Source organism: Colletotrichum scovillei, assembly GCF_011075155.1.
Source record: "Colletotrichum scovillei strain TJNH1 chromosome Unknown Contig00012, whole genome shotgun sequence".
NCBI lineage: Eukaryota > Fungi > Ascomycota > Sordariomycetes > Glomerellales > Glomerellaceae > Colletotrichum > Colletotrichum scovillei.
Window position 1 is genome coordinate 181,979 of NW_023336270.1, and position 24,352 is coordinate 206,330.

The 24,352-nt window shown below is 51.3% G+C and overlaps 9 protein-coding genes across 9 annotated transcripts; 8 read left to right on the forward strand and 1 right to left on the reverse strand.

Annotated features, from left to right (window-relative positions):
• Positions 1-666: 666 nt before the first annotated feature.
• Positions 667-2,367, forward strand: HER10_EVM0003272 (uncharacterized protein; the record flags this gene model as incomplete). The annotated part of the gene is made up of 1 exon (XM_035472954.1): positions 667-2,367. The coding sequence occupies one exon, from the start codon at positions 667-669 to the stop codon at positions 2,365-2,367; it is 1,701 nt and encodes a 566-aa protein (XP_035326114.1).
• A 1,066-nt stretch (positions 2,368-3,433) lies between these two features.
• On the forward strand, positions 3,434-4,439 carry HER10_EVM0011450 (uncharacterized protein; the record flags this gene model as incomplete). The annotated part of the gene is made up of 1 exon (XM_035480883.1): positions 3,434-4,439. One exon carries the CDS (start codon positions 3,434-3,436, stop codon positions 4,241-4,243), a length of 810 nt encoding a protein of 269 aa, XP_035326350.1. The 3' UTR covers positions 4,244-4,439.
• Positions 4,440-5,928: 1,489 nt separating this feature from the next.
• On the forward strand, positions 5,929-8,237 carry HER10_EVM0003589 (major facilitator superfamily transporter). The gene has a single exon (XM_035473261.1). It carries the CDS (start codon positions 6,130-6,132, stop codon positions 7,933-7,935), a length of 1,806 nt encoding a protein of 601 aa, XP_035326122.1. The 5' UTR covers positions 5,929-6,129; the 3' UTR covers positions 7,936-8,237.
• A 369-nt stretch (positions 8,238-8,606) lies between these two features.
• Positions 8,607-10,604, forward strand: HER10_EVM0007891 (glycosyl hydrolase family 31; the record flags this gene model as incomplete). The annotated part of the gene is made up of 1 exon (XM_035477431.1): positions 8,607-10,604. One exon carries the CDS (start codon positions 8,607-8,609, stop codon positions 10,602-10,604), a length of 1,998 nt encoding a protein of 665 aa, XP_035326246.1.
• A 92-nt stretch (positions 10,605-10,696) lies between these two features.
• On the reverse strand, positions 10,697-12,784 carry HER10_EVM0004446 (GMC oxidoreductase; the record flags this gene model as incomplete). Its single annotated transcript, XM_035474090.1, has 6 exons — positions 10,697-10,905; positions 10,963-11,566; positions 11,623-12,156; positions 12,269-12,485; positions 12,547-12,666; positions 12,738-12,784. 6 exons carry the CDS (start codon positions 12,782-12,784, stop codon positions 10,697-10,699), a joined length of 1,731 nt encoding a protein of 576 aa, XP_035326149.1.
• Positions 12,785-15,351: 2,567 nt separating this feature from the next.
• HER10_EVM0003808 (uncharacterized protein) lies at positions 15,352-15,908 on the forward strand (the record flags this gene model as incomplete). Its single annotated transcript, XM_035473472.1, has 3 exons — positions 15,352-15,501; positions 15,589-15,616; positions 15,688-15,908. The coding sequence occupies 3 exons, from the start codon at positions 15,352-15,354 to the stop codon at positions 15,906-15,908; spliced, it is 399 nt and encodes a 132-aa protein (XP_035326125.1).
• A 43-nt stretch (positions 15,909-15,951) lies between these two features.
• HER10_EVM0005225 (uncharacterized protein) lies at positions 15,952-16,889 on the forward strand (the record flags this gene model as incomplete). The annotated part of the gene is made up of 4 exons (XM_035474847.1): positions 15,952-15,982; positions 16,113-16,167; positions 16,223-16,418; positions 16,497-16,889. 4 exons carry the CDS (start codon positions 15,952-15,954, stop codon positions 16,887-16,889), a joined length of 675 nt encoding a protein of 224 aa, XP_035326176.1.
• Positions 16,890-18,114: 1,225 nt separating this feature from the next.
• HER10_EVM0000411 (PAP2 superfamily protein) lies at positions 18,115-19,008 on the forward strand (the record flags this gene model as incomplete). The annotated part of the gene is made up of 3 exons (XM_035470194.1): positions 18,115-18,288; positions 18,345-18,857; positions 18,952-19,008. 3 exons carry the CDS (start codon positions 18,115-18,117, stop codon positions 19,006-19,008), a joined length of 744 nt encoding a protein of 247 aa, XP_035326018.1.
• A 1,623-nt stretch (positions 19,009-20,631) lies between these two features.
• On the forward strand, positions 20,632-21,693 carry HER10_EVM0005122 (cutinase; the record flags this gene model as incomplete). The annotated part of the gene is made up of 2 exons (XM_035474746.1): positions 20,632-21,040; positions 21,101-21,693. The coding sequence occupies 2 exons, from the start codon at positions 20,632-20,634 to the stop codon at positions 21,691-21,693; spliced, it is 1,002 nt and encodes a 333-aa protein (XP_035326171.1).
• Between the last annotated feature and the right edge of the window lie 2,659 nt (positions 21,694-24,352).

The following is a 24,352-nucleotide window of genomic DNA, read 5'->3' on the forward strand; positions in this document are numbered from 1 at the left end:
CATACAATATCATAAACCCCCCGATTTCAGCTGCGACTCCGTAGTGTTGAAGTGTGACAAATTGATTGCTCGGTACCGCACTCACACGCCCTATCGGCGGCAGCTCGGAAAGCGCTCAACTGCATCATATGGCCCTTGATACCTTATGTAGACTGACAGCTTGATATCTCGATGATTCGACGCTCTTGGATGCTTGAGAATGCTGCATAATCTGACAAGGGTCTCCTAAGGGAAGGGTTCCCCTTGGAGCTAGCCTGTGACTTGATCGATGCGGGGGAGGGGCCCGATAGGCGAACTTTGGTCAACACCACCCAAAACCAGAGTTGGCAAGTCATCCCCGATTCGGGGCCGCCACCTCAGATAAGCCCCACATAGGATCGGCTGATGTTTGACGTGAACAAGTTGGGCGGATAATGCTTTGATAGATGGGACGGGAAAGTTGTGCAGATACTTTCTCAGCGGAATCCTATTTGCTAAGAGGAAAGCCTTTGGTCAAAGACGAGCCGTTGGCTATTTAGACATCTCACAGACTTCAAAGAATAGGGTCTTGTTGTGGCATAGGGAGCATCTCATCAAGCATTCCTGTCAACACTTGATTATTACAGACAAATCTCAAAATCAAACTTGACTCTTTTCAGCCTATTTCTTCAAACCACCCCGAAAATCATGGGCTCTATTCCGACCCCTGTGAAAGAGACCTATGATGTTCTCATCATTGGCTCAGGCCTATCCGGCCTTGCTAGTCTGCACCACATCCGGGAGCAAATGCCCGATTGCAGGGTAAAGGTCCTCGACAACGGTGCAGACGTTGGTGGAACGTGGTTCTGGAATCGCTACCCCGGATGCCGGTTCGACTGCGAGTCTGTGTCCTACAGCTATTCTTTTGACAAGGGTCTCTTGGAGGAATGGCACTGGAAGGAGGCCTTCTCCCCCCAGCCCGAGACACACAAGTATATTAAGCGCTTCGCCGAGAGGAACGACCTCTACAAACATATTCAATTTAACACCACGGTCAAATCAGCTCGCTGGGACGACGATGCCCATAATTGGACATTTGTCGACCAAGACGGCAACCAATACATCACCACTTTCTTCCTCAGCTGTATCGGCTTCCTTTCGACACCATCACTACCAGCTATCCCCGGCATTGAGAATTTCAAGGGCACGTCTTTCCACACATCGCGGTGGCCGACAGACTTGGACCTTGCCCGCGATTTTGCCGGCAAGCGCATCGGCGTGGTCGGGACTGGCGCCACCGGCATCCAGACCATCACTGCACTGTCAAAAGAGCCAAGCATCAAGTCCATCAGCGTCTTCCAAAGAACGGCAACATGGACCGTCCCCTTGCGCAACTACGAGATTTCTCCAGAGAAGATGGAAGAGCTCAAGAAAGACTATGACAACATCTTCGGCATCTGCCGCTCCACACCCTCAGGTTTCATGCACATGGCGGACCCACGCAAGTCCATGGAGGTTACGGCAGAAGAGCGCCTCGCCCTTTGGGAGAAACTGTACAACGAGCCGGGCTTTGGCAAGTGGCAGGGTCTCTTTAGCGACACGTACACGGATCGCCAAGCCAATGAGCTGTATTCCAACTTCATCGCAGACAAGATTAGGGGAAGAGTACACGACCCGGAGGTGGCCGAGTCTCTGATCCCCAAGACACACGGTTTTGGCACCCGTCGTGTGCCGTTGGAGAGCGGCTACTTCGAGGCCTTCAACCAAGACAACGTGCACCTTGTTGATCTCAAGAAGGCCCCGGTGTCTGAGGTCAAGTCTGACCGCATCATCACATCCGACGGCAAGGAGCACGAGCTCGACATCCTGATCTACGCCACTGGTTTCGATGCCATTACAGGCTCCTTCAGCGCAATCGAGTGGCAAGGCAAAGATGGACGGCCACTGATTGCGCCGAGCGGAACACCCAAAGGCGAGCGGGCCGTCTGGGTCGACAACAGACCCTACACATTCCTCGGCATGACGGTGCCCTCTATGCCCAACATGTTTATGGTTCTCGGCCCTCACCAGCCGTTTGGAAACGCGACAAGAAACATTGAGCATGCCGTCCAGGTTGTTGTGGATTTGTTGAAGTTTTGCCGTGATAAGGGATACACGTATGCCGAGGCAACACAGGAGGCTGCGGACGGCTGGACAGAGCATGTGTTTGAGTGCAGCAAGGGGTCACTGGTCAACGAGGTTGACAGTTGGATGACGGGTGTCAACACGAACATTAAGGGCAAGCAGGTTAGAAGCGTTGTCAGATATGGTGGATCTGCGCAGGAGTTCCAGAGACGGTGCAGGGAGGTCAAAGAGTCTGGTTACCAGGGGCTTACGTTTGCCAGGCAGGCTAAGGGTGTCAAGTTGTAGATTTTAGATTATCAATGTCAATTCCAAAATCAAGTTCGCATTAACTTCCACCAAAGTCCTCTAATGCAAGTTATGTATCGTCCAAATTACAAGACTCAAGTCTATCTTTTGTATCTCACTCTCGTGTGCATTCTATTGTCTTGGAGAAGTCTCGATTAAGCTTGCATGCTAGTCTGAAAACGATGCAATATGCTCGTTGATTGAGCTGAGGTTAAGCATAGCACAGCCCAGTCGTTCTTAGAAGGGCCTGACCAAGATGAAACATCAAGAGACATATGGTCTAGACAAAGATTCCTAATCGAAATAGAATGTTTGCTACAATATGTCACAGTTGGATGCAAAATCCTTTGGTCATCTGCAAACTAGGAGAAGCCTATCGTCACAACGCGGTGCCGATAGGACGAAGGTTATGACCTAACAGACGTTGTATATACCTTATCAAACGAACTTAGCAAACATTAGCCATAGAGGCAGCATGAATTTGATTAATCGAAATATTGGGTGTGAGCATTCATTGACTAACATCGGCGCGGAACACGACATGCGTGATGTCCGACATCGGGTCCCTACACTAACATCAAGGACCTGTTGATAGGGCGCATGCGGCCAAATGCTGATCTGACTATCGCCGCGGGGTAAAGCACGTCTCTATCTTTCTTCAACCCCGCCAGCAGCCAAAGGCTTGGCCCATAAAGAAGTGTCACATTTAGTCTTTTGATAAGAGCAGCTGACGCACAAGATGATCGGCCAGCGCGGCTTCTCGGGATGACCCCTCAGACGCCGCGCACCGGGTGGGGGAGTTGGTCGCCGTAGGTGGAGTCGAGACACAACCGAATCAAATGGGGAAAGTCATACCTGAGCGTCAATGGAAAGCCACGCCCGATACCCAAGAACACCGAATGCGCAACATCGCGATGATGGACTACTTATTGAGGATGCCATCAACGAACTGTGAGCACATCATCATAGACAAGTTGCATGACATCAATCACCTTGAGCTTTCTCAACCACAATTACTAGACTTTTGATCAATTGCTACTCCTCCAAACCTTTTTGATTACATAACATGGACGTCCCCGGCTTTGCTCTAGTTACAGGCGCAGCCTCTGGCATCGGTAGAGCATGTGCTCGCGGTTTCGCTCAAGAAGGCTCCGCGGGTATCGCATTACTAGATCTCAACGCAGACGCGCTCAAGACAGTCAAAGAGGAAATCGAAGCTGAGTTCGGAAAAGACCGCAAGATTGAGTTGCTCACCTACCCCATCAATATCGCCAACGAGGAAGAAGTCATCAAGGTCGTCAATGAAGCAGCAGCCAAGTTTGGCAGGCTGGACTATGTTGTCAACGCCGCCGGCATCGCCATCAAGCACAAGGGCGGCGCCGCGTTCGCCAAGACGGAAGACTGGCAGCGGGTTCTTGACGTGAACATCAACGGAACGTTCTACGTGCTGAGGGCGGCGGCGCAGATTATGCTGAAGCAAGAGCCGATTTTGTCAACAATTGACGGCAGACCTTTGCAAAAAGGGTCCATTGTCAACTTTGGCTCTATCCAGGGTGTTGTGGGTATCACACTTTCTACGGCATACACGACGACGAAGCACGCCGTCATTGGTTTGACGCGCACTGCATCCGAGGATTATGCCAACCAGGGCTTGCGCATCAATGCCATCTGCCCTGGATACACAGAGACACCAATGACGACCAAGAACCCCGAGGTGTTGAAGGCGATGGAGGAGAGAGTCTCGACCGCGGTGCCGATGCAACGGATGGGAAGTCCAAAGGAGATTGCCGATGGTGTTTTGTACTTGGCTGGTGGCAGGAGTTCGTTTGTGACTGGGTCTGCGCTGATGGTTGATGGAGGTTATACTTCGAGATAGTCTGCTCCCATCGGCTTGAAAATGAAACTTAAATGTTTGAAATGAAGCAGAAAGTGGATTCAACAAACTGACTGAACTTTGCTGAATGTGACCTGAGCTTAAGTAATGTGTACGTACGGAGTAGACACACTTACCTTAGGTATGGGACTCCTCAGCAAGGTGGGCATGGTTTCTAGAAGCGAAGCTGCATTCTCACAAAAGTAAGTACGTATCGCATGCACTAGAAAATCGAAAAATATCCAATACCTAGGAAAATGCAATCTTTGAAATTTGAAAGATCTGACATCCTTGCCTAGCGTTGACTCACTACTGCACCTTATGGGAGCCTTCTGGCGTTAGGATATCCTAAACCCGCCCCGACTCCGAATAACAGCCCGTGAGTTATGCAGACACGCCGGAGGCAGGCCGTTCCGGAAAAGCGGGTCTAATTCACATTTATGAATTTGCCGGTCCATGACTCGTTGAGTCGCACCTGTCCGTCTGGCCTTATTCGTGCATCAAAACAGCCTACCTATGTACTCCGTACTCTAATCACTTTAGGATGAGCGCCATCTCGACAGCACATTCCAAATTCCTCTCCTCCGCAAGATCGCTCCGATGCGATGCGGATCGGAGAGAGTGAACGACTAGATATAGACGGGAAAAGAAGGATTGCGACAGCTGAATTAATACACAGACGGAGTTCATGTTCGATGTTCCAGAAATATGGTAACCGGGCTGTCCCTGCCAGCCGCAGCGTACGTAGCATCCGCGGGGAAAACTCTAAAAAGGAATGTCCATCAATTTCCAATGACAAGTCTGATCGAGTGAATTACTCAGATGAACTTTCTCCCATCAATACCAGACAGTCACATCTTTGTAATTTCATGTTGTATTTTGGTGGTCTGTGGTGTTATAGTTAAGAACAATAGACGACACTTGGATGAAGATTGCCAACCGCCAAGCTACCTTGCCACCTGGATGCATGTAACCGTCTATCTCTCGTAAATCTCAAAGGTCCCAATCTGATCTATTTCAGGGTCCTTCCGAAACACGAAGGAGGCAATATAACATCAGGCTCCTATCACCACCTCAACGAAATGAGTATGAGAAGTTCAGGGGTGGTTACATGTATTTCCGAGAGAGGGAGAGACAACCTGAAGCGTCTTTCGGGGGCCGAATTTGCATAACTTTATGAACACACGGCGGGAAGCTATGCTGCCGGACCACACCTCTATACGCTAGACGACGGAGTTAAGCCTATTCGGAGCCGGGCTGTCCCACCAGCACCGGCAAAGACTCAACGAAGGGCGCACCAATACAACATCTCTGTCGTCACCACGATTTCAAAGCGCCATACCTGCAGTGCCACGCACGTACGGGGGTTTTATTCACTGATCCAGTGCACTGGGCTGGAGCTATCCAGAGTAGAAACATCGCGACCCGGGTGTTCGTCTCGGCAACTACGGGATCGTGAGCACTAGATCTAGCAGATGTGCACCGTATATGCGTATGCAATGCAGACAAAAGATCGATCCGACAGGCGAAGCCACCCGGAGCGGCGCGTGTAGTGGGCACGGTAAAACGGGATTCAGCACCATTCGGTTCCCATTCCCGCCCGTAAGCCGTTTGATTTCGGACCCTGTGATCCTGTATATTTCGTCATTCCCGCTGCTGTTGTTTGTGTGTGTTTTTATTCCTCCCCGGTCACTCTACAAATACAAATCGTCCCCGGCTTATTTCCCCCCTTGTCCCCCTCGCCGTTTGCTCTTGGCACCTGTTCTATTGGCATATCCGTCCTCCGCTCTCACTTGGCTCACCTTTTCTTGCTCCTCTTCTCTCGACTCTTCCATCTGGCGTGTACCCACAAGTTTCTTAGACGCGTCTATCACCATTTCGACCTCGCGATGGCGCAAGAAAAGGCAGCCAACGATGTTGGCGAGCCTCCAGTCCACACGAAAATACCATACTGGCGCATAGTCACCGATCAAGCAGGGATAACACAGGAAGTAGCCGACTATCGATATCCTGGGTCCGGCACAGAAGCAGATCCGTTCTTGGTGCAATGGATTCCCAACGATCCTAGGAACCCAATGCTGTTTAGCAAAGCGACAAAATGGTTCATCACATTCATGGTGTCGTTGACTACATTAGCAGTGGCTCTGCTATCGTCTGCCTACACGGGCGGTATACGCCAAATCATCATTGAGTTCGGCATCTCCCAAGAAGTCGCGACTTTGGGCGTCTCCCTTTTCGTGCTTGGATTCGCCATTGGACCGTTACTCTGGGCACCGCTCAGTGAACTCTTTGGACGCCAGTCGCTCTTTTTCGGCACCTATGCCATCCTGACGGCATTCAACGCCGGTTGCGCCGGCGCCAATTCGGCCACGACCCTCATCGTCCTCCGCTTCTTCGCCGGTGCCTTTGGCTCATCTCCACTCGCCAACTCGGGCGGTGTCATCGCCGACATGTTCCCGGCCGCCGACAGAGGCTTGGCGATGGCGTTGTTTGCTGCCGCGCCGTTCCTCGGTCCTGTTTTGGGACCCATCATCGGTGGATTCCTCGGGGCCGCGGCGGGCTGGCGATGGGTCATGGGTTTCTTGGCTGCGTTCTCTGGGACCCTTTGGCTTCTGGGTGCCGCCCTCGTCCCCGAGACCTATGCGCCGTATCTGCTTCGGCAGCGAGCTGCGAAGCTTTCCAAGATGACTGGCAAGGTCTACGTCAGCAAGATTGAACACGAGCAGGGCAAGATCAGTCTGGCAGAGTCGTTCAAGACGGCCCTATCGAGGCCCTGGATCCTGCTGTTCCGTGAGCCCATTGTATTGCTCCTATCGCTTTACATGGCCATCATTTACGGAACTCTCTACATGCTGTTTGCGGCCTTCCCTATTGTCTATCAACAAGAACGAGGATGGTCACAGGGAATTGGAGGACTTGCCTTCCTTGGCATCATGGTCGGCATGGTTTTCGCCATCATTTACACACTACCCGAGAACGGTCGGTACAAGCGAGTACAAGAGAGAAACGGCGGATTTGCTCCCCCGGAAACCCGTCTCCTATCAGCCATGGTCGGAGGCGTGGCGATTCCCATCGGTCTATTCTGGTTTGCCTGGACCAACAATGCCGACATCCACTGGATGGTCAGCATCGCCGCCGGCGTACCGTTCGGATTCGGAATGGTTTTACTGTTCTTGAGCGTCATGAACTACCTTATCGACGCTTACACCATCTTCGCGGCGAGTGTACTCGCCGCCAACTCCGTTATCCGCAGTTGCTTCGGCGCTGCGTTCCCTCTGTTCACGACCTACATGTATAAAGATCTCGGCACGAACTGGGCGTCATCAATCCCCGCGTTCCTGGCTCTCGCTTGTGTTCCGTTCCCGTTCTTGTTTTACAAGTATGGTCCGGCTATCCGCGCGCGCTGCAAGTTTGCCGCACAATCGGAGGCTTTCATGGCGCGGTTGCGGGAAGAGGATACGTCGTCTTCAGACAAGGAGCCGGAAGTTAGCGGTGGACAAGAAACTGTGGCGAGCGATACGGTCGACTCGGATGCGTCATCTTCAGACGATCGCTCATCCATGCGCCGCCAGAGCACGCATATCACACGACGGACGATGAGTCTGGCCTCGACACGCCGGAAGTCCTATGATGGAAACCCGTACGATATTGACAGAGTCAACACAAGAGAATCTTTTGCTACGAAGCACAAGTAATGGAGCGGCCTGGTGTGTGTCTGAGCTGTGCATCAGTTGTCGAAGAAACTATTAAGGAATGATACCCGTTGAAGTATGGAAAGGCGATTCTGCCTCATGTACTATGTATGCATACAGCTGTTGTCGTCGATTACTCCAGCTCAAGAGCTGGTGGAGGTTGGAACATTGATCTTCAGCCATATTAGAGTTTGCACTTGTTGCTCCCCCGAATAGCCTAATAACCATTCTAAAACTATCTTCAACCTTGAGTCCGTGGGTGCGGATCTTTCGCAGCATCAAAGACCCCAGACGTGACCCCCAACTTCCCCTCAATCCGGCAGATGCGGGGCATCCCGATGGCCGCAGTGGACATGGCGGCTTTCATGGCATCCGAGTGGTCAATTGGAGGCGTGGCATGTCATCTGCCTTTTGTCGTGGCACCGTTTCGACCTGCGCTTTTCATCCATCGTCTCATGGCAACAGGGGCAACTCCGCAGTCGGGGATCTTCTTTTGCTGGGTTACGAGTGGTTCTGCTCTGCATTGTACATGTACAAGAAGAAGCTGCATCCGATGAATGGAAACCTACCCCTCACTATCCTGTCTCTGTGCTTACTATTCAAGACTTTCTAAACACCCCGATCACCATATCATCGTCCTGTAAGCCGTGACTTATAGGAAGAATAAGAACATCATGGGCCTCAAAGAGCAGGATGGGAAGCTTGTCTACACCTATGACGCGGAGAAAGTCTGGGTCGAGCCTTGGGGCCTAGATGCGTTTCGAGTACGGGCTACCAAGGCTCGTGAGATGCCTACCGAAGACTGGGCGTTGCTCAAGCCCGAGAAAGCAGATGCCAAAATCATCATTGACGACAAGGCCGGCACAATCACCAACGGCAAGATCAAGGCTTCCATAACCAGTGGTGGCAAGCTCATGATGTGGAACTCAAAGGGCGAGCTGCTGCTCGAGGAATACTCGCGCCACCGACGGGATGTCTTGGACCCCAAGTGCAGCGCCCTCGACGTCGAGGCACGCGAGTTCCTGGCCATTGTCAACAGCAACGACTACCACCTCACTGCGAGATTCGAAAGTGTCGATGCTGAGGAAAAGATCTTTGGCATGGGACAGTACCAACAACCATTCCTGGATCTCAAGGGCCACGATCTCGAGCTCGCTCACAGGAATTCCCAGGCCAGCGTCCCGTTCGCCGTGTCCTCGCTGGGTTACGGCCTTTTGTGGAATAACCCGTCGGTCGGAAGAGCGATTCTGGGCCGTAATATCATGAGCTTTGAGGCCAAGTCAACTCGGGCCCTCGACTACTGGATCGTCGCTGGCGATTCCCCGGCCGAAATCGTCGAAGCTTACGCTGATACCACGGGCAAAGTTCCGATGATGCCAGAGTACGGTCTCGGCTTTTGGCAATGTAAGCTGCGATACCAAACGCAGGAAGAACTCTTGGAAGTTGCGCGCGAGTACAGGAAACGCGAGTTGCCCATTGACCTTATTGTCATTGACTTTTTCCACTGGCCGCTGCAGGGAGAATGGAAATTCGACCCTACGTACTGGCCCGACCCGGATGCTATGATCAAAGAGTTGCAAGAGCTCAAGATCGAATTGATGGTTTCCATCTGGCCCACTGTTGACCACAAGTCCGAGAATTGGGATGAGATGGTCGAAAAGGGGTACCTCATTCAGTCTGATAGAGGCATCCGGATTGCCATGAACTTCCAGGGCGATACGACGCACTTTGATGCCACCAATCCCGGAGCAAGAGACTACGTATGGAAAAAGGCCAAGAAAAATTACTACGACAAGGGCATTCGCGTCTTCTGGCTGGATGAGGCCGAACCCGAATACACGGTGTACGATTTCGACACGTACCGGTACCACCTGGGATCCAACGTCTCGATCGGCAACATTTACCCCGTCGAGTACGCAAAGGCCTTCTACGAGGGAATGGAGGCCGAGGGGCAAAAGAACATTGTGAACCTCATCCGATGTGCATGGGCTGGAAGTCAGAAGTATGGTGCCTTAGTCTGGAGTGGTGACATTGCCTCATCCTGGGGAAGTCTGCGCAACCAGGTCGCAGCTGGCTTACACATGGGCCTATCCGGTCTTCCATGGTGGACGACTGATATCGGTGGCTTCCACGGCGGAGACCCGCGGGACGAAAAATTCCGCGAGCTGTTCGTCCGGTGGTTCCAATGGGGTGCTTTCTGTCCCGTTTTCCGCCTCCATGGATGCCGAGAGCCTGAGCAGCCCCAGCATGGCACGACAGGAGGCGCTGAATGTCATAGCGGCGCGCCAAATGAGGTTTGGTCTTATGGGCCTGAGGTCTATGAGATTTGCAAGAAGTACATGTTCCTCCGAGAAGAGTTGCGTGATTACACGCGTTCGCTGATGAAGGAAGCGCACGAGAAGGGTACGCCTGTCATGCGAACGCTCTTCTACGAGTTTCCGAAGGATCAAGAGACTTGGAAGATTGGTCAGCAGTACATGTTTGGCAGTAAGTACTTGGTGTGCCCGGTGCTGGAGGCGGAGAAGAGGAACATGAAGGTCTATCTTCCCCAGCTGGAGGCAGGAGGCAAGTGGAAGCCACTCCTCGAGGGGGAAACTGACACGTATGAGGGCGGAAAGTGGATCGAGATTGATGCTCCTCTAGAATGGATGCCAGTGTTCAAGAGGGAGTAGGCCATCGGCGACGAACGACATCCGTTGATACAATCATCAATAAAGTCTACATGTTGCCTGCTAATTCTTCAACCAATGCTGGTAGTGATCGCTCAAAGCTTCCATGCCGCCTTGATAAGGTCAGCCGCCTTTTCTCCGATTCCATATGCAGGCATCTGGGTATGACCGCCATTGAGAACGGGCATAATGCTGCAGTCAGCAACTCGAAGGCCTTTGACACCCATCACTGTGAGTGTCGGATCGACAACCGCATTGCGATCAGATGCGTTGCCCATGGCACAGGTTCCCGCAGCATGGTAACCTAAGGAAAAGACCAACGGTTAGCAAGTTGTGGGTGAGTGGAATCAGGAAAACTTACAAGTTGTTGCGTTGTCCCGGACATAGGGTATCCAATCCTCGCGAGTGGTGTGCTTGTGATGTACCAAATCGCTGGGCCAAGAGCCCTTGACAATATCCTTAGTCCCTGCGCCTTCCATGATAATCTCGTTACCGAAGCGGCACGCCTCAGCCAGAACCTCTACATCCAATGGATCAGAGAGGTAATTCGTGTCCACGACTGGGACAGACTTGGCACCGGTGTCACGAAGCGTAACTGTACCGCGGGACCGAGGCCCGAAGAGCTCCGCAATCATGCTGAAGGCGTACTTGCCGTCAGTCGGGAACTGGTCATACTGCTTCGGACCTCCGTAGCACTCAGTGGTGAAGAACTCGATGTTTGGCTGCTTCGGCGTAAGGCCCATTGGGTCGCGGCCGGGTTGCCTTGGGGCGTTCTTCCAAAGCTCTGAGTCAGCGAGGCGCTCGTCCAGACGGGCGTAGGCGAATGCTCCGAAGGGGAATGTAGACAAGAAGCCTGCTTGTTGGTCCTTCCAGAGGGCGTATGTCTTTGCAAAGTTGTCGCCGTGGTAGACGTGGTGGTCGTTGGTCAGACCGGCTTTTTCGGTTTCGTAAAACATGAAGACAATCTTGAGACAGGCTAGGTTAGCGGTATCCCTCGGTATGCAGGGTATGAGGCACTTACAAGATGGTCCATGAGATTCTTGCCGACACCGGGCAATTCAACCAGTGTCGGAATATCAAAACTGTCGAGCTCGGCCTTGGCCCCGACACCAGATCGGTTGAGAATGTTGGGGCTGCAGTAGGCGCCACCACTGACAATGACTTCCTTGCGGGCCTTGATGTCGACGACAGAACCATCGGCCTTGACCACCCTGACACCTGTTGCCCTGAGAACACCATCCACCTTCTCAATGATAACCTTTTCAACATGAGTTTCCACAAGAAGGTGAAGGTTGTCCTTCTTGTTTTCCTTTGTGACAAAGTCTGCCGCAGTGGTTCGCAAGCCCTTGTGAACTGTTCTGGGTGCGTGTCCACATCCATGAGGATTTTCTCCGTGGGAGAACATATCGTGGTCTAGCGGCAGCCCTTTAGATACCATGGAGTCCATTATGAGGTTTGAAATAGGAGCAAGGTCATGTGGTTCGATGTTGAGGTGGCCATTGGTGCCATGATCTTTGGAGGCTTCGAACCAAGGTTTTCCGTGAAAGTTCTCTGCCTATTATTCACAAGAGATTAGCGAGTTGCAAAGATACACGAAATTGGAAGCTGAAAGAGAGAATAGTGCGGCCAACAGCAGAAAGCTTGTAGGGCACGGAATTATCACTGACCTTTCGAATATATTTGAAAACTTCGTCACCCGTCCAGCCCTCGACTCCCCAGTCATCGTAGTCTTGCTTGGCACCGCGAATGCATAACGTACCGTTGCAGCCAGAGCAGCCGCCAAGGAACTTTCCACGGCTTAGTTTAACCTGTCGATTGTTGACTGAAGGTTTTTTTTCGCTGATGACGTTCCAATCGGTATCCTTATCGAACAATTGTGACCAACTATGGTCAAAGTCAGACTATTAGCTCGCAATCAACTCTCCTAGTAGAAATAATTGCTTACCCTCCTGTCATGTGAACATTTTCAAGATTCTCATTGTGTTCACCAGCCTCGATGACTAGAACATTCACGCCAGGACTCTCAGCAAGGCGGCTCGCAACGACGCAGCCGGAGGTACCGCCGCTTGAGGACTTGATGTCAGCCACCAGCTTAGCTATAGAAAGACATGCTTCCTGTCATGATGATAAACTTACCCGCATACGATGAAGTCGTAAATAATCTCCTGCGGTAAAGATCCCATGTTGATGATGGCTGCACTGTACGTCTGAGCTCGTAGGATATAGCGTCTGATGGTATGAGAGAAATGAAAGGCAAGTCACAGGATGGTCCATGGAGCTCGGACTGGTGCTCTTGTATTCGGACACTGACTGACAATTCCGACAACAATTCCGGGGTTTCTTCCTCGACCACCACACCCCTCACACACCTCGAGCTACGTCTGAAGTCTACGTGCGGGGAACGCACCAACATCAGTAGTACAGCTTATGGAAGTCAGCGCCGCTGCCAAGTGCCATTCTAAAGCCGAAGAAGGAAACGCGACCGTCCAAAAAGGAGGCATTCTATAGCGGTATGCAGGGTCCGGTATTAGAATCCATGCATTTACACCACTTCGAGTTTCCAAAGGCCCATATTGAGCCTGTCGGTGGCGGAGTCGTATCCGCAGCTCAACATTTGATAAGAGAAAGGAGAGTAAATGATTTTTTGTGGATATCCATGAGTACACGCATACGCATACGCTCTTACTTGATCCCATGCTAGTGTAGAGCCTTTTTGGTGGCAATGATACCGTTTTGAGGAGGAAGTCCTACTGGGATTCTGGACTTGTGCCAGTTACACAGCACTACCGTGTGCTACATAAGGCACCGACGAGTACCAAATGAAGATCACTCTCTTACGTACAACCAATGAGGACCTGGCAGAGCAGATGTAAACTTAAGGCTGGACTGGTTGGAAAATTGGAAACAGCATCCTGAAGGTCTTGGGTTCCATGGGAGCCCTGATACCCGGGCCTGATTTGGACCGTTGGAGAGAATTTGGACCCTGCAAACCTGACGATCTTGCTCGGCGTTGGTGCAGCGGTTCATCGCCTCCAAATGTCTCCACCCCAACGACACAGTAAGGGTGCGGCACAGCAGCATCAAAGTTGCATCCGAGTCTTCAGCGGTGCAGGGCGCAGCCGGTGAACTTTGGTCAGAGATCAGCGTCAATGAGCCGACTCTTTATCATCAGGAGGAACGTTTGGCTTTGGAGAGCTCGAACTGTTGGAAAAGAAATGTTGCATCCCCAAATTCGGTTCTGCTGTAATCGGAACTGGGTGACCGGACGGAAAGCTACTAGCTGAGGCTTTGAGTTCTGGGGAGCATGACAAGCGTTGGCTCTAGTTGGAGCTTAGGTTCCCCCGCCAAATCCTGGGGCCCCGTGGGCAAATCACAGTGGGACAAACCTGAGAACGTCGGGAGATGGGGCCGGACGGGAGAGGCGCTGCTCAGGTTTCCATTCCTGACGGCAAGCTCCATTTGGCCGAGAAACGTGTGGATCAAATCACGAAATGCCAATGTTCATCGGCCCGGTTGATAGGGATGCATGGGGAGTTTACGCCGAGAGTAGGCCCAACGACGTTATCAAAGAAAGTGGCCTACCAGACATTCGGAAGCTATCTTATGTTCCAGTATTAAATGGTCGTATCGTCCCATTTTGTCAACTCTCTGCGACGTTAATGCGCGTTTCTAAGACATTGAGGCTACGAGGCACTTAGTGTGAGGGGGATATCCATGGCGCACATGCAAGGTTGATCGGCTTGCAAGCCTACCCCTCTTTCTTGGGGGCTTGCTTGGCAGCGTTCACCTCGTAAGATGATTTGTTTCCGCTGATCCAGAGGAATTGATGTTCCATGTAATTCCGGTTCGACCTTGCAGTTCCGAGTACCACACTGCCATGGGACTTATGCATGGGCATTTGGACAAGATCAAGTGTCATTGGGCCGAAACGGGTGCCAACACTCAAGTAGCCAGACCGGATAGGAGAAAAAGGGGAGATGTTCAGTGAATGCTGCTCTCTTTTGGGCTATTCCGCAGCGGCAAACCCCAGACAGCTTTCGGACTTGACACCCAATGGGACTTGAGCCTCATAGAAAGTCAAGAATAGGCATCAGGGTTGGTCAGAAATTGGAATGTCAACACTGCTCCTCTGAGCAAATGACATGACACTGTCTCTAAGAGATTGATCACATAATTATCTCGCGCATCCTCGGCACAGGAAGGCTTGGAATCCAAATTCAACGGTTGCCAAGAAACGGCCTTGCATCCTGGTATCCTCAAGGTACTCTGTGATGCTGCTCTACAACTTAGCGTACCAATTCAGCTAGGATTCGTTGACCGGGGCTTGTTCGAGAATCGCGAGCTCCTTCAAATTGCCGATCCCCATCATCGCGTTAAGCTGGTTAGGTTGTGTTAAGGATGCCATTTGAACTTTCATCAGGACTAGGCAGGGACCCAAATCCTCGATCCGACGTTGCGAGAAAAGTTTGTGCTCTCAGGTAATACATATGCCCACCATAGGCTAGGATGAGAGGATTCAGGCCTCGCCCAGACATAGGGGTTATGCCGTACGTAACTGGAGATACGAAACCAAGCCAGGAGGCGCGGCTTTTAATCCGAGAAGTCCCGTTGAACCAGCATTGGTCTTGAGTAGATCCGACAGAGTCAGATTGACCAGGCCCTATTCGTGATTTCAGTCGCCTTGATCAAAAGACTCTTTACTTGCTCATCCAGGCTTGCCCTTCTTTCAGTCACTAAAGTATACAGGAATATGGCGACCCCTTTTCAAACTGAGGCCTGGACAGAGTATGGGCTCGGTGTCTTGATTATTCTCCTTCGCATCTTCGCTAGATGGAAAATCGTGGGTTTTAATTGGCAAGGCGACGATTATTTTGCCATATTATGCTTGGTCTTCTGGACTGTAAGTACGCCGCATACCCGACCCTGCTATTGACAGTCCGGACTCCAGGCTGGAGTCTACGTTCTGTGGCTGACTTTCACATACAAGTTGGAGCTTTGCATGTTGGAGCTTATAGGTTGACATCCCTCAATGCTCCTCGAGTAGTCATCGACGTATCTTCCACACTAACACTTAAGACTTTGACAGGCCAGAATGGAACCAACATCGGAATCACGAATGATATAGGTGCGACGTTGACATCGGAGGAGATAGCCAAGTTTGAGTTTGGTTCCAAGTGCCTGCTGGCAGGCTGGAACTTTTATGTAACTCTCATTTGGTGTCTCAAAGCTTGCATTTTGTTCTTCTTCAGTCGCATCACGTTCGTGTTTCCCCCCGTCCTCAAAAAACAACATTGGTCTCATCTCTGATAACACGATATAGGCTTGCTACAAGACAGCAGAAGATTGTCAAATGGACAGCCGTAGCGACAGGATTAGCCTATGTTGGTGTCATAGCTGTTATTTGGGGGCATTGTACACCTGTTCAAAGGAACTGGCAGGTAGTCCCATATCCAGGAGGTTTGTTACTCCCCAAGACAAAGGAGACCTATCAAATTACTGATAATGAATCAGACGAGTGTACTTTGGCCGTTGCGAACTACTTGAGTCTTGTGGTACTCAATATCTCGTGAGTCTAATGGTCGGCGATTCGATACCTATTACTGACGAAGCCTTTACAACAGAACGGACTTCCTCATTGTATCGATACCACTACCACTCTTGTGGGCCGTCAAGCTCAGTATCAAACGAAAGCTTGCTATTGGACTTCTACTCTGCTCGGGCATATTCGTCATGATCGCCGCGTTGCTCCGCTGCATCCTGTCGCTCAAGGACATTGAAGGTATCAATGTTAGCACCATCTGGGCAATTAGAGAGACTGTAAGTGCTTCCCAAAGTCTATGAATGGAAGGAAACATTAGTACAAATTACAGGACTAACATGGTTTCTATCATTTAGTTTGTTGGAATCATCGCCGTGAACGCAGCCTGCATCAGACCACTGTTCTCTTCCTCACATTGGTTGAGGTCTACTAAGGGCAGCAGCGGAGCCAACCAGAAGTACCCCGGCTCAGGTGACAGATACGGCCATCAGTTAGTCACAATAGGAGGTGGAGGGCAAAGCGCCGATCGATCTGGATTGCCTTCAAAGAGACGGTATAACAAGTACAACATGACGGAGCTGGACAACAACTCAAGCGAAGAGCAGATTGTCAAATCGTCCGACTCAGCCAGCTGGCCTCAAAATGGAGATCGCGACGGCAGTCTGAACAGCAAATCTAGCGGGCAGCACGGTCATGGTGGTATTGTTGTGACAACGACGTACGAGGTGAGGCCCGAAAACAGAGTTTGATATTTGCACCAACGACCGTAAGTGAGCTGGACAATGAATTTCAGGATAACAAGGTTAGGTTAGAAAAGCCCGATTCTATGTATCTTTAATAATGTCGCTAAATATTGACTTCTTAATAATACATGATCTGGTGAACATGACAATGCCATCCACTGGAAGCAATTTTTTCAGTCCATTTGATCACCGTGAGACCATGGTCTTTGTGGACCACTCTCCTGTTGATTTTAACACCAGGTAGTCAGGCTTACATGCTGAATGGTATCAGCATCAGGCTTCCTACCTTGATGTATTTTGTTATTCGTACTACCTTCTGTAAGTTTATTTCCTCTGAATGTTATTAATGCAATGTAGTCGCTCAAAATGTAAGTCTGCTTCTTGGTTTCTGGACGTTAATCGAGTGTTGCACCCTGAAGTAAGTAATTACGTACTGCGATAGGGAGCACGCCTGCCGAGACTTGATCATTCAAAGGCTTCTGAATCCAGCCGTCAAGGCTTTTGACAATATTACCATCGTCTGATTCGTAGTTTTGCTCAACCTTCATTCCACACTTTCGAGAAGACTTCCTACTGTGTTCGTCTTGACTAAGTGATCGAGGTCCAGGATTGTGCCCGGAATCAAGAGGCTTTGCGTAATGGGGGTATTGTTCTAAAAGCAGGAGAGCTGACTCGCGAACTTGGAATTGAGCTTGAAGAATCTACAAGCGCCAAACAAGGTAGGTTAAAAGCCCGCAATCTCTCGGGTGGCTCTGCTCACCGTCAACCCGTCAGAGTGTCAAGAACCTGCTGGCCAAATGTAAAGTTTCGCGGCAGCCGTCCGTCGCATCTTACTGTCCAGTCAAGTGTCCTGCGGCTGACTGAGCCCATCGGATCGAACACGCCGAAACAGACAAACGCGAGATCCAATTTGGCCGTTGGAGTATCAGAAGAGACTGCGCGCCTACCGTGCGCCGCGTCGCCGAGGTCAGCTGTAACAGGAAGCAGTCAAAACATTGGATGGCTAGCAACGTTTTCTTATACTTCTGATTTACATTTCCGCCGAATTCCACTGAAAAGCTCTTATGCTGCACTCCCAATAATGTCGGTTCTGCACTGGGACCTGCCTTGCATCGACTTTGCGTTAGCTTAACTCAACCATCTCCGCTTCTTCGAACGACAAGCGCGAAGAATCGTTCTAAACCCCTCTCTTTGGCAAACTGAATATCAGTCGTTTGCTAGACTCTACAGCATGCGTCAGCACAGTCGTATGCAACGTGTTCATGGCGACCATGATCCCTTGCCTGAGTTCACCAGCGACACCCTCCGTTCGGTAAAGGCTTCGTGGGACTTCTTCATAGCATGGCTCAAAATCACTTGGTTTGACATATTTGTCATGTCGGCAATAGGTGGCGCTGCTTTGGGAGTAAGTCTTAAACCCACCGGAACTAGGTGACAGGGAAAACTGACGCGTTGTTGCAGATTTACAATGCGCCTTTAGCCGCGACGCGCAACTTTCCCATCACCTTCAACGGCTCTGGAGATATCGTATACCCTCAGTGGGCATATCCTGATCGCGGCTGGATCATTGATACATGGCTATCTGCATTGCTGTCCGCCGCCATACCAATCGCCGCCATTCTCCTCGCCCAGTTCCGCGTGAGGAACATCTGGGACGTGAACAATGGCATCATCGGCCTGATATTCTCCATCTCGCTCGCCACGCTAATTCAAGTCATCATCAAACAGCTCATTGGAGGATTCCGACCCTATTTTCTAGCAGTCTGTATGCCCGACGTCACGCGAGCAGCTAGCAATAACGCGACGGGGCTCAATGCTGTTGGCTTCCAGCAAATCATGTACTCAGTCGACGTTTGCACGCAACCAGACCGCGACAAACTCAAGAATGCGATGACATCCTTCCCCTCTGGCCATTCCACAGCGGCGTTCGCCGGATACGTCTACCTATTTTTGTATCTGAACGCTAAACTCAAGGTCTGGGCAGACTACCGCCCGGCTCTTTGGAAGATTGCGTTGACTTTTGCGCCTCTTCTTGGCGCCCTGCTTATCGCGTGTTCTCTCACCATAGATCAGGCTCATAACTGGTATGATATTGTTGCAGGAAGTACCATCGGAACTGCTGTAGCGTTTGGGGCCTATCGCGGATGCTATGCTGCTATTTGGGACTGGCGGTTCAACCACATTCCTCTGCAAAGGCGCGATCAGTTTATCTACTCCCCGGGAGACGGCACGGAATACAGGAATGATGTATTCACGAGATCCGGTGGCTGGGGAGCAATACGGGAAAACGCAGCAGAGAAGAGCCCGCCCAGTAGGAGAAGCAGTGCCTACTACGCTGATCAACAGACTGCGTATCACGGAGCTTCGGACAGGGATGCCTTGCCATCACAGCTACCGAGAACACGCTATAAACAGCGGAGGGGCCAGCCTCGAGGGGACGAAGCCGTTTGATAGATGCTGTGTATCGAAGCTGTTCAGGGTAGCGGCATGCAACGAAAATGGCAAGAGACGCTGTCGGTTGGTGTTAGCCTTATGGTAGGATAGTGGGAAAGGAAGTTGATCCGATGTGAGAATTGCATGTTCTCACTTCCCGTAAAAATTACCTGTATTTTAAACCTTTGCTCGATCTGTTTCTGGGCGACTCAAACTATATCCTATCTTGGATTTGTTCAATATCATGGTAACTTACTTGGGTATCAGGGGTTCTAGAAGCGGATGAAGGCCGCTGTAAGTTACTGTCACTATTGACAGCAACTCGTATGAGAACTCAGACTTGAAGCCTCAATCATAGATTCAGTCGCATCTACCGTTGATCTATCGAGATTGTTTGAACCTCTATGAAGCGAAGCGGGCTGGATTCGCATCTGTGGAGTCGGGCGCATCATATCCTTGCTAGTCTTTTCCCTAAATGCGGGCTCGCCGCTTACCCCACGCGAGCCGCGGAACTCAAAAGTCGGAATAAAAACACCATGATGCTGTGCATCGGTCAGTTTCAAGGGTAAGGCTCGGCTTTCATCGCACACATGTGCAAGCTATGCGGATAGCTTGAATGCTATTGTCAGTTATTGCTTTCTACAATGCGAAGCATGATTCTAGCGCTCGGGTAAAAGTATGTTGGCCAAGTCTCATTTGAGATACCTTAGTCGACAGGCCTGTTTATTTGCTGAAGTCATTCTTCTGCCGTACTTACATAGTCTTAGTACTACATATCCGTACGGATAGAAAGCCCAGAGTTTGCGCCTCCGGCCATCATAAGACTCAGCAACTCGGGTTAATCCCCAACCAGTTTCTCATTATGCCGTGCCCCTTTTTTCCACACACGCTGCATAAGACTCATCTTGCGACCTCCACTGCTGTGCTTACAGTTGTCCTCGTATCGCCCAGCAACAGGCGTGTGCACGTCCCACTTACAACCCTGCAATGATACAGTTCGCGATTATCTTGCTATTTACGAGGATGAAGTCCGAAGAAGCCCACAATAACTTGCTATCGGCTGACTCGGAGAAGCAGCAATAAGGGGAAAGATGCATTTACTTGATGCGACAATGAACTCATGCGGTAATCCCCAGTCCACCAAGTTCAGCCGCAATGGAAGATTGAGTTAAAACCTCCGCTTTCCCCGGAACCCCTTGGCGAACAGTTCTTGTCTCTTCACGGCTTCTTTGTCCCGACCTTGTCACTCGTTTTTTTGTACAATTTCTCAGCAATTGTAGTTAATAGTCCTAATAATAATCAAAACAGCTTTACGATGTTGTCCCCGAAAGCCGCCGCCTTCTTCAACTTTGCCCTCCTGGCTTCCGCCGCCCCAGGAAAGCGCCAGTCCACTGGCACCGGATCATGCACCGATTTGCACATCTTCCTCGCCCGCGGATGGAATGAGGGCTACCCGGGCAGACAGCAGCTCATTATTGACGCCACCTGCAACGGCCCCTCCAGCTGCGACTATGAAGATATCTTGTTCGATGCGTCCAACCCCTCTGGGTATCCTGCCGCGGTTGAGGAGGGTCGTGTTTCTGGAGTCGCCCAAGTTAAGGCATATAGCGAGAAATGCCCTAGCTCCAAAATTGTTCTGAGTGGTTACAGCGAAGGTGCCAATGTGGTTGGAGATATCCTCGCCGATTCTGGGTTGGCTGCCACCGCCGCTCCCGGGAACCAGAGTATGTTTTCCATGGCAACTACGCGAGTTGCGGGTTAAGATCTAACACGACATTCTACAGTCTGCGCCGCCCTCCTCTTCGGCGACCCGACTCACATCGCCAACCAAAGCTACAACGTCGAGGCCGGCTCCAGCTTCAGTGGCCAGATGGCTCGCTCGAGCTCTTCCCTGAGCAACCTGAATAACTTCTCCGGCGTCCTACGCTCCTGGTGCAACGGCGAGGACATTGTCTGCGCCTACGGAGAGGGCCGAACGATGGGCGAGGATGCTCACACCAATTACTTCCAGCTCTACACCAACGACGCGGCCGCCTACATCAAGGAGAAGTGCGTGCCCTCAGGAACGACCCCTCCCACGGCGACCGCCACCTCTAGCCTTCCCGCGCCCACCTCCACTGGATCCTTCTGTGTCTCTGGCAAGGTCAAGACAGGTCTTTCCGAGAACTACACCGGTCTCTGCGAATTCTCTTGCTCCAACGGATACTGTCCTGATGGGGTGTGCGAGTGCTCTGCGTACGGCGAGCAAACGACCAGCCCTGGCGGAGACGGCCGTGATGGATGCCCTGCTACTGGCTTGGACGAAAGCTACAAGGGACTTTGCAGCTTCAGCTGCAGCCATGGATACTGCCCGACCGGTGCTTGTGTTTACTGCTAAGCGACTATGAGGCACTGTCTGCAGATACTGGTCTTGTAGAGTATCGCAAATAGACCAGTCCTTGAGGCATCAACTACGCGTAACGTCACTACTTGGGTACTCTATATTCGTGATTGGCACCGCCGAAAAGCTCTTTGGAGGTAACTCGAGTTGCGAGACGATCAGCTCCTGCAACTCAGCCCACATCCTATCTGTCCCAGAGTTTCAAAATGACTAGACTGCTAAATCAAGGTCCAAAGAAATATGATGGAAACCCAGAGCTATGCGGGAATTCCTTCGCACACGGCGCGAAGAGTGGACACTCAAGGGAGACTTCAGAACCACCACTTCACTGTGTCCTGCTAAATACTGCAATTATATGTGGCTGAACAGTAGACATACCCTGGGTAAGGAAGGCAATGTCGACTACAAAAAAACCTGTAGATGTTCCGTTTACCGAAGAGCGAAGAATCGCACAGCACACCTTAGTAAATGCGACTCCTCATATCTCGAACCTGTGCAAAATCGTGACAGTCCTGCACAGGCCACGCTCGGGTGCGGGACCCGATGCCGTGATGTGATGCTTTGCCGGATTGACCGCGCTACCGGCACTTCCGACGATCCGGCCGCTCTTCGCCAGATTGGGCTTGCTGCAGCCAAACGAAGAGAAGTCATGATGACAGTTCCGAGTGTGCACGGGGCGCCCGGGACTCGATCTGCAAGGACCAAGGCCCGGCTGCCAAGGCATGGGTGTTCGTTCATTGAGTGGGCCACGGACTGAATGTGTCGATGTCGGATCGAGCAGAAAAGAGTTCATCGAGGAGCGGGACTTACAGACTCCAGAATCCGAAGTGATGGGAACTAGTTTACTGCCGGGGTTGGAATGCGGAGGATAACGCGTCTAGGTTCTCTGGGAGAAGAAGAAGAGCGAATATTGCGCACAGATCTGGGCATCAGATCCGTTGAGTATGCCGTGTTCCCGGTCCGCCTTTTCGGCCCCCAAAAAGATGGCTGGGATGTCCTTTTAGGCCTAGCTATGTCTTGGCCAACAGCAAAATCCCTCAGTGCATTTGACGCGATGGGGATTCACAGCAATCCCATTCAGCATTGGCGTGTCTGTTGGAAGTACAAACCTCTCCCTATCTGTCCTCGGTCAATCACCTAGATAAAGTCAATTGAGAGCAAAGCTTTATCTAAGGTACTCTAGTTGACAGAGATGCGTCTGGGCCTTTTACCCGGCCATCTCATTTCCGGTCAAGACTGTTGGTTCGTCATTGTTGACAACAACGAATCGCCCGGCAAGGGAGATGGAGATGCGAGGGATTCAACTTGGCGTCTAATAAGACTGGGACTGCCCTGTGACCACAACAGACCCAATCCCCTGCATCTGAATTGACGTCAGCCAACTCGACGTGGTCTTCCATCTTCCTTCCAAAGTACTTCAAAGACAGTCTCTCATTTCTGGGTGCTCCACGCTTTGTTTGCACTCCCGTCCTGCGGCTGCTTTGGCTCTCCTGAAAATCAGCATTCGATTCCATTGAAAAGCCCCGTTGAAAGAAGTGTACCGCTTCAACACGTGGGTGGAGCGAAGTGTTTCTAATTTCGTTTTGCAGAACAAAACGATCGACAGTAATCGACATTTTCCGTTCCATTGTTCCTGCAGGAAACGGGAGAGGTGAGATTGTCAGCTTGAGAAACTGAACCGACGGGCTGTGACAATTGAGCGGGATGGCAAGCGACAATGGGAAGGTCAAATTCTCCGTGAACTCTATGCTGCATTCACGCTATCCTCATTTCCATCCAGGCTCTCCGAGCAATGTCGGCATGGATGGCTGGATTTGTGGTGAGAGGGTGTGGCAGCTGTGGCTTGCTGCGGCGTTGTCACGTCTTCTAACCGCAACCGGTTGGAGGGAATGCGAAACAAATGCTGTTATCCCTGTATTATCTTTGACTCTTCTAGGTTCCTTGACAGTTCCCGCAGACTCTGCACAACCAACGTCTGTTTGACATCACCCGTCTCTCACCTTCACCCCTGTTGACCCAGACCCAACGCACGTTTCTCGCGCGAGGGGGAAACGCAACACATCGGTCAAGTGCCACAGTTGTGCGGCGTGCCAAATCCGCCAACGCTTGGCCCACCGAACCGGACAGGGTGCTACAAGGTGTGCAGCCCGGACTGATGTCATTAACCCACCAACGGGCTGTCGCAATCACGGTACAACGGCATCGTGGCGCCTAAAGAGGCATGGCATTTCTTGTGGCGCGTGGTCTAGGCTTCTCTGGCTCTCCAATGGCCTCGGTGAAGCGTCCCAAACAGATCTGCTACTGCGGTTCGAGAAAACTGGGTTATGTGACTTTGTGCCGCCCATCCTTCAGAATTCTAGTGTGTTTTTTTTTTCACCAAGCTCCCACCGCTCCCAAGCACTCCAAGCTGGTGGTACGCGTCAGACTGGAGCAAACGTCTCTTCGACTCTTGGTACCAGCAAGGGTTTGAACAGACAACGCCGCACGAGGGCGCAAAAGCTCCGGCTTTGATCCACTACAATGATGAAATGGATGGGGTAGACCGACGTTGGAGAGACCGCCTGTCTCGGTCTTGTTTCTAACTGTCTTTAAAGTCTTTTGGGTGTCCCGCTACGTCGTCGAGTTCTCACGATGGTTTAGGGCCTTCATAGCAACC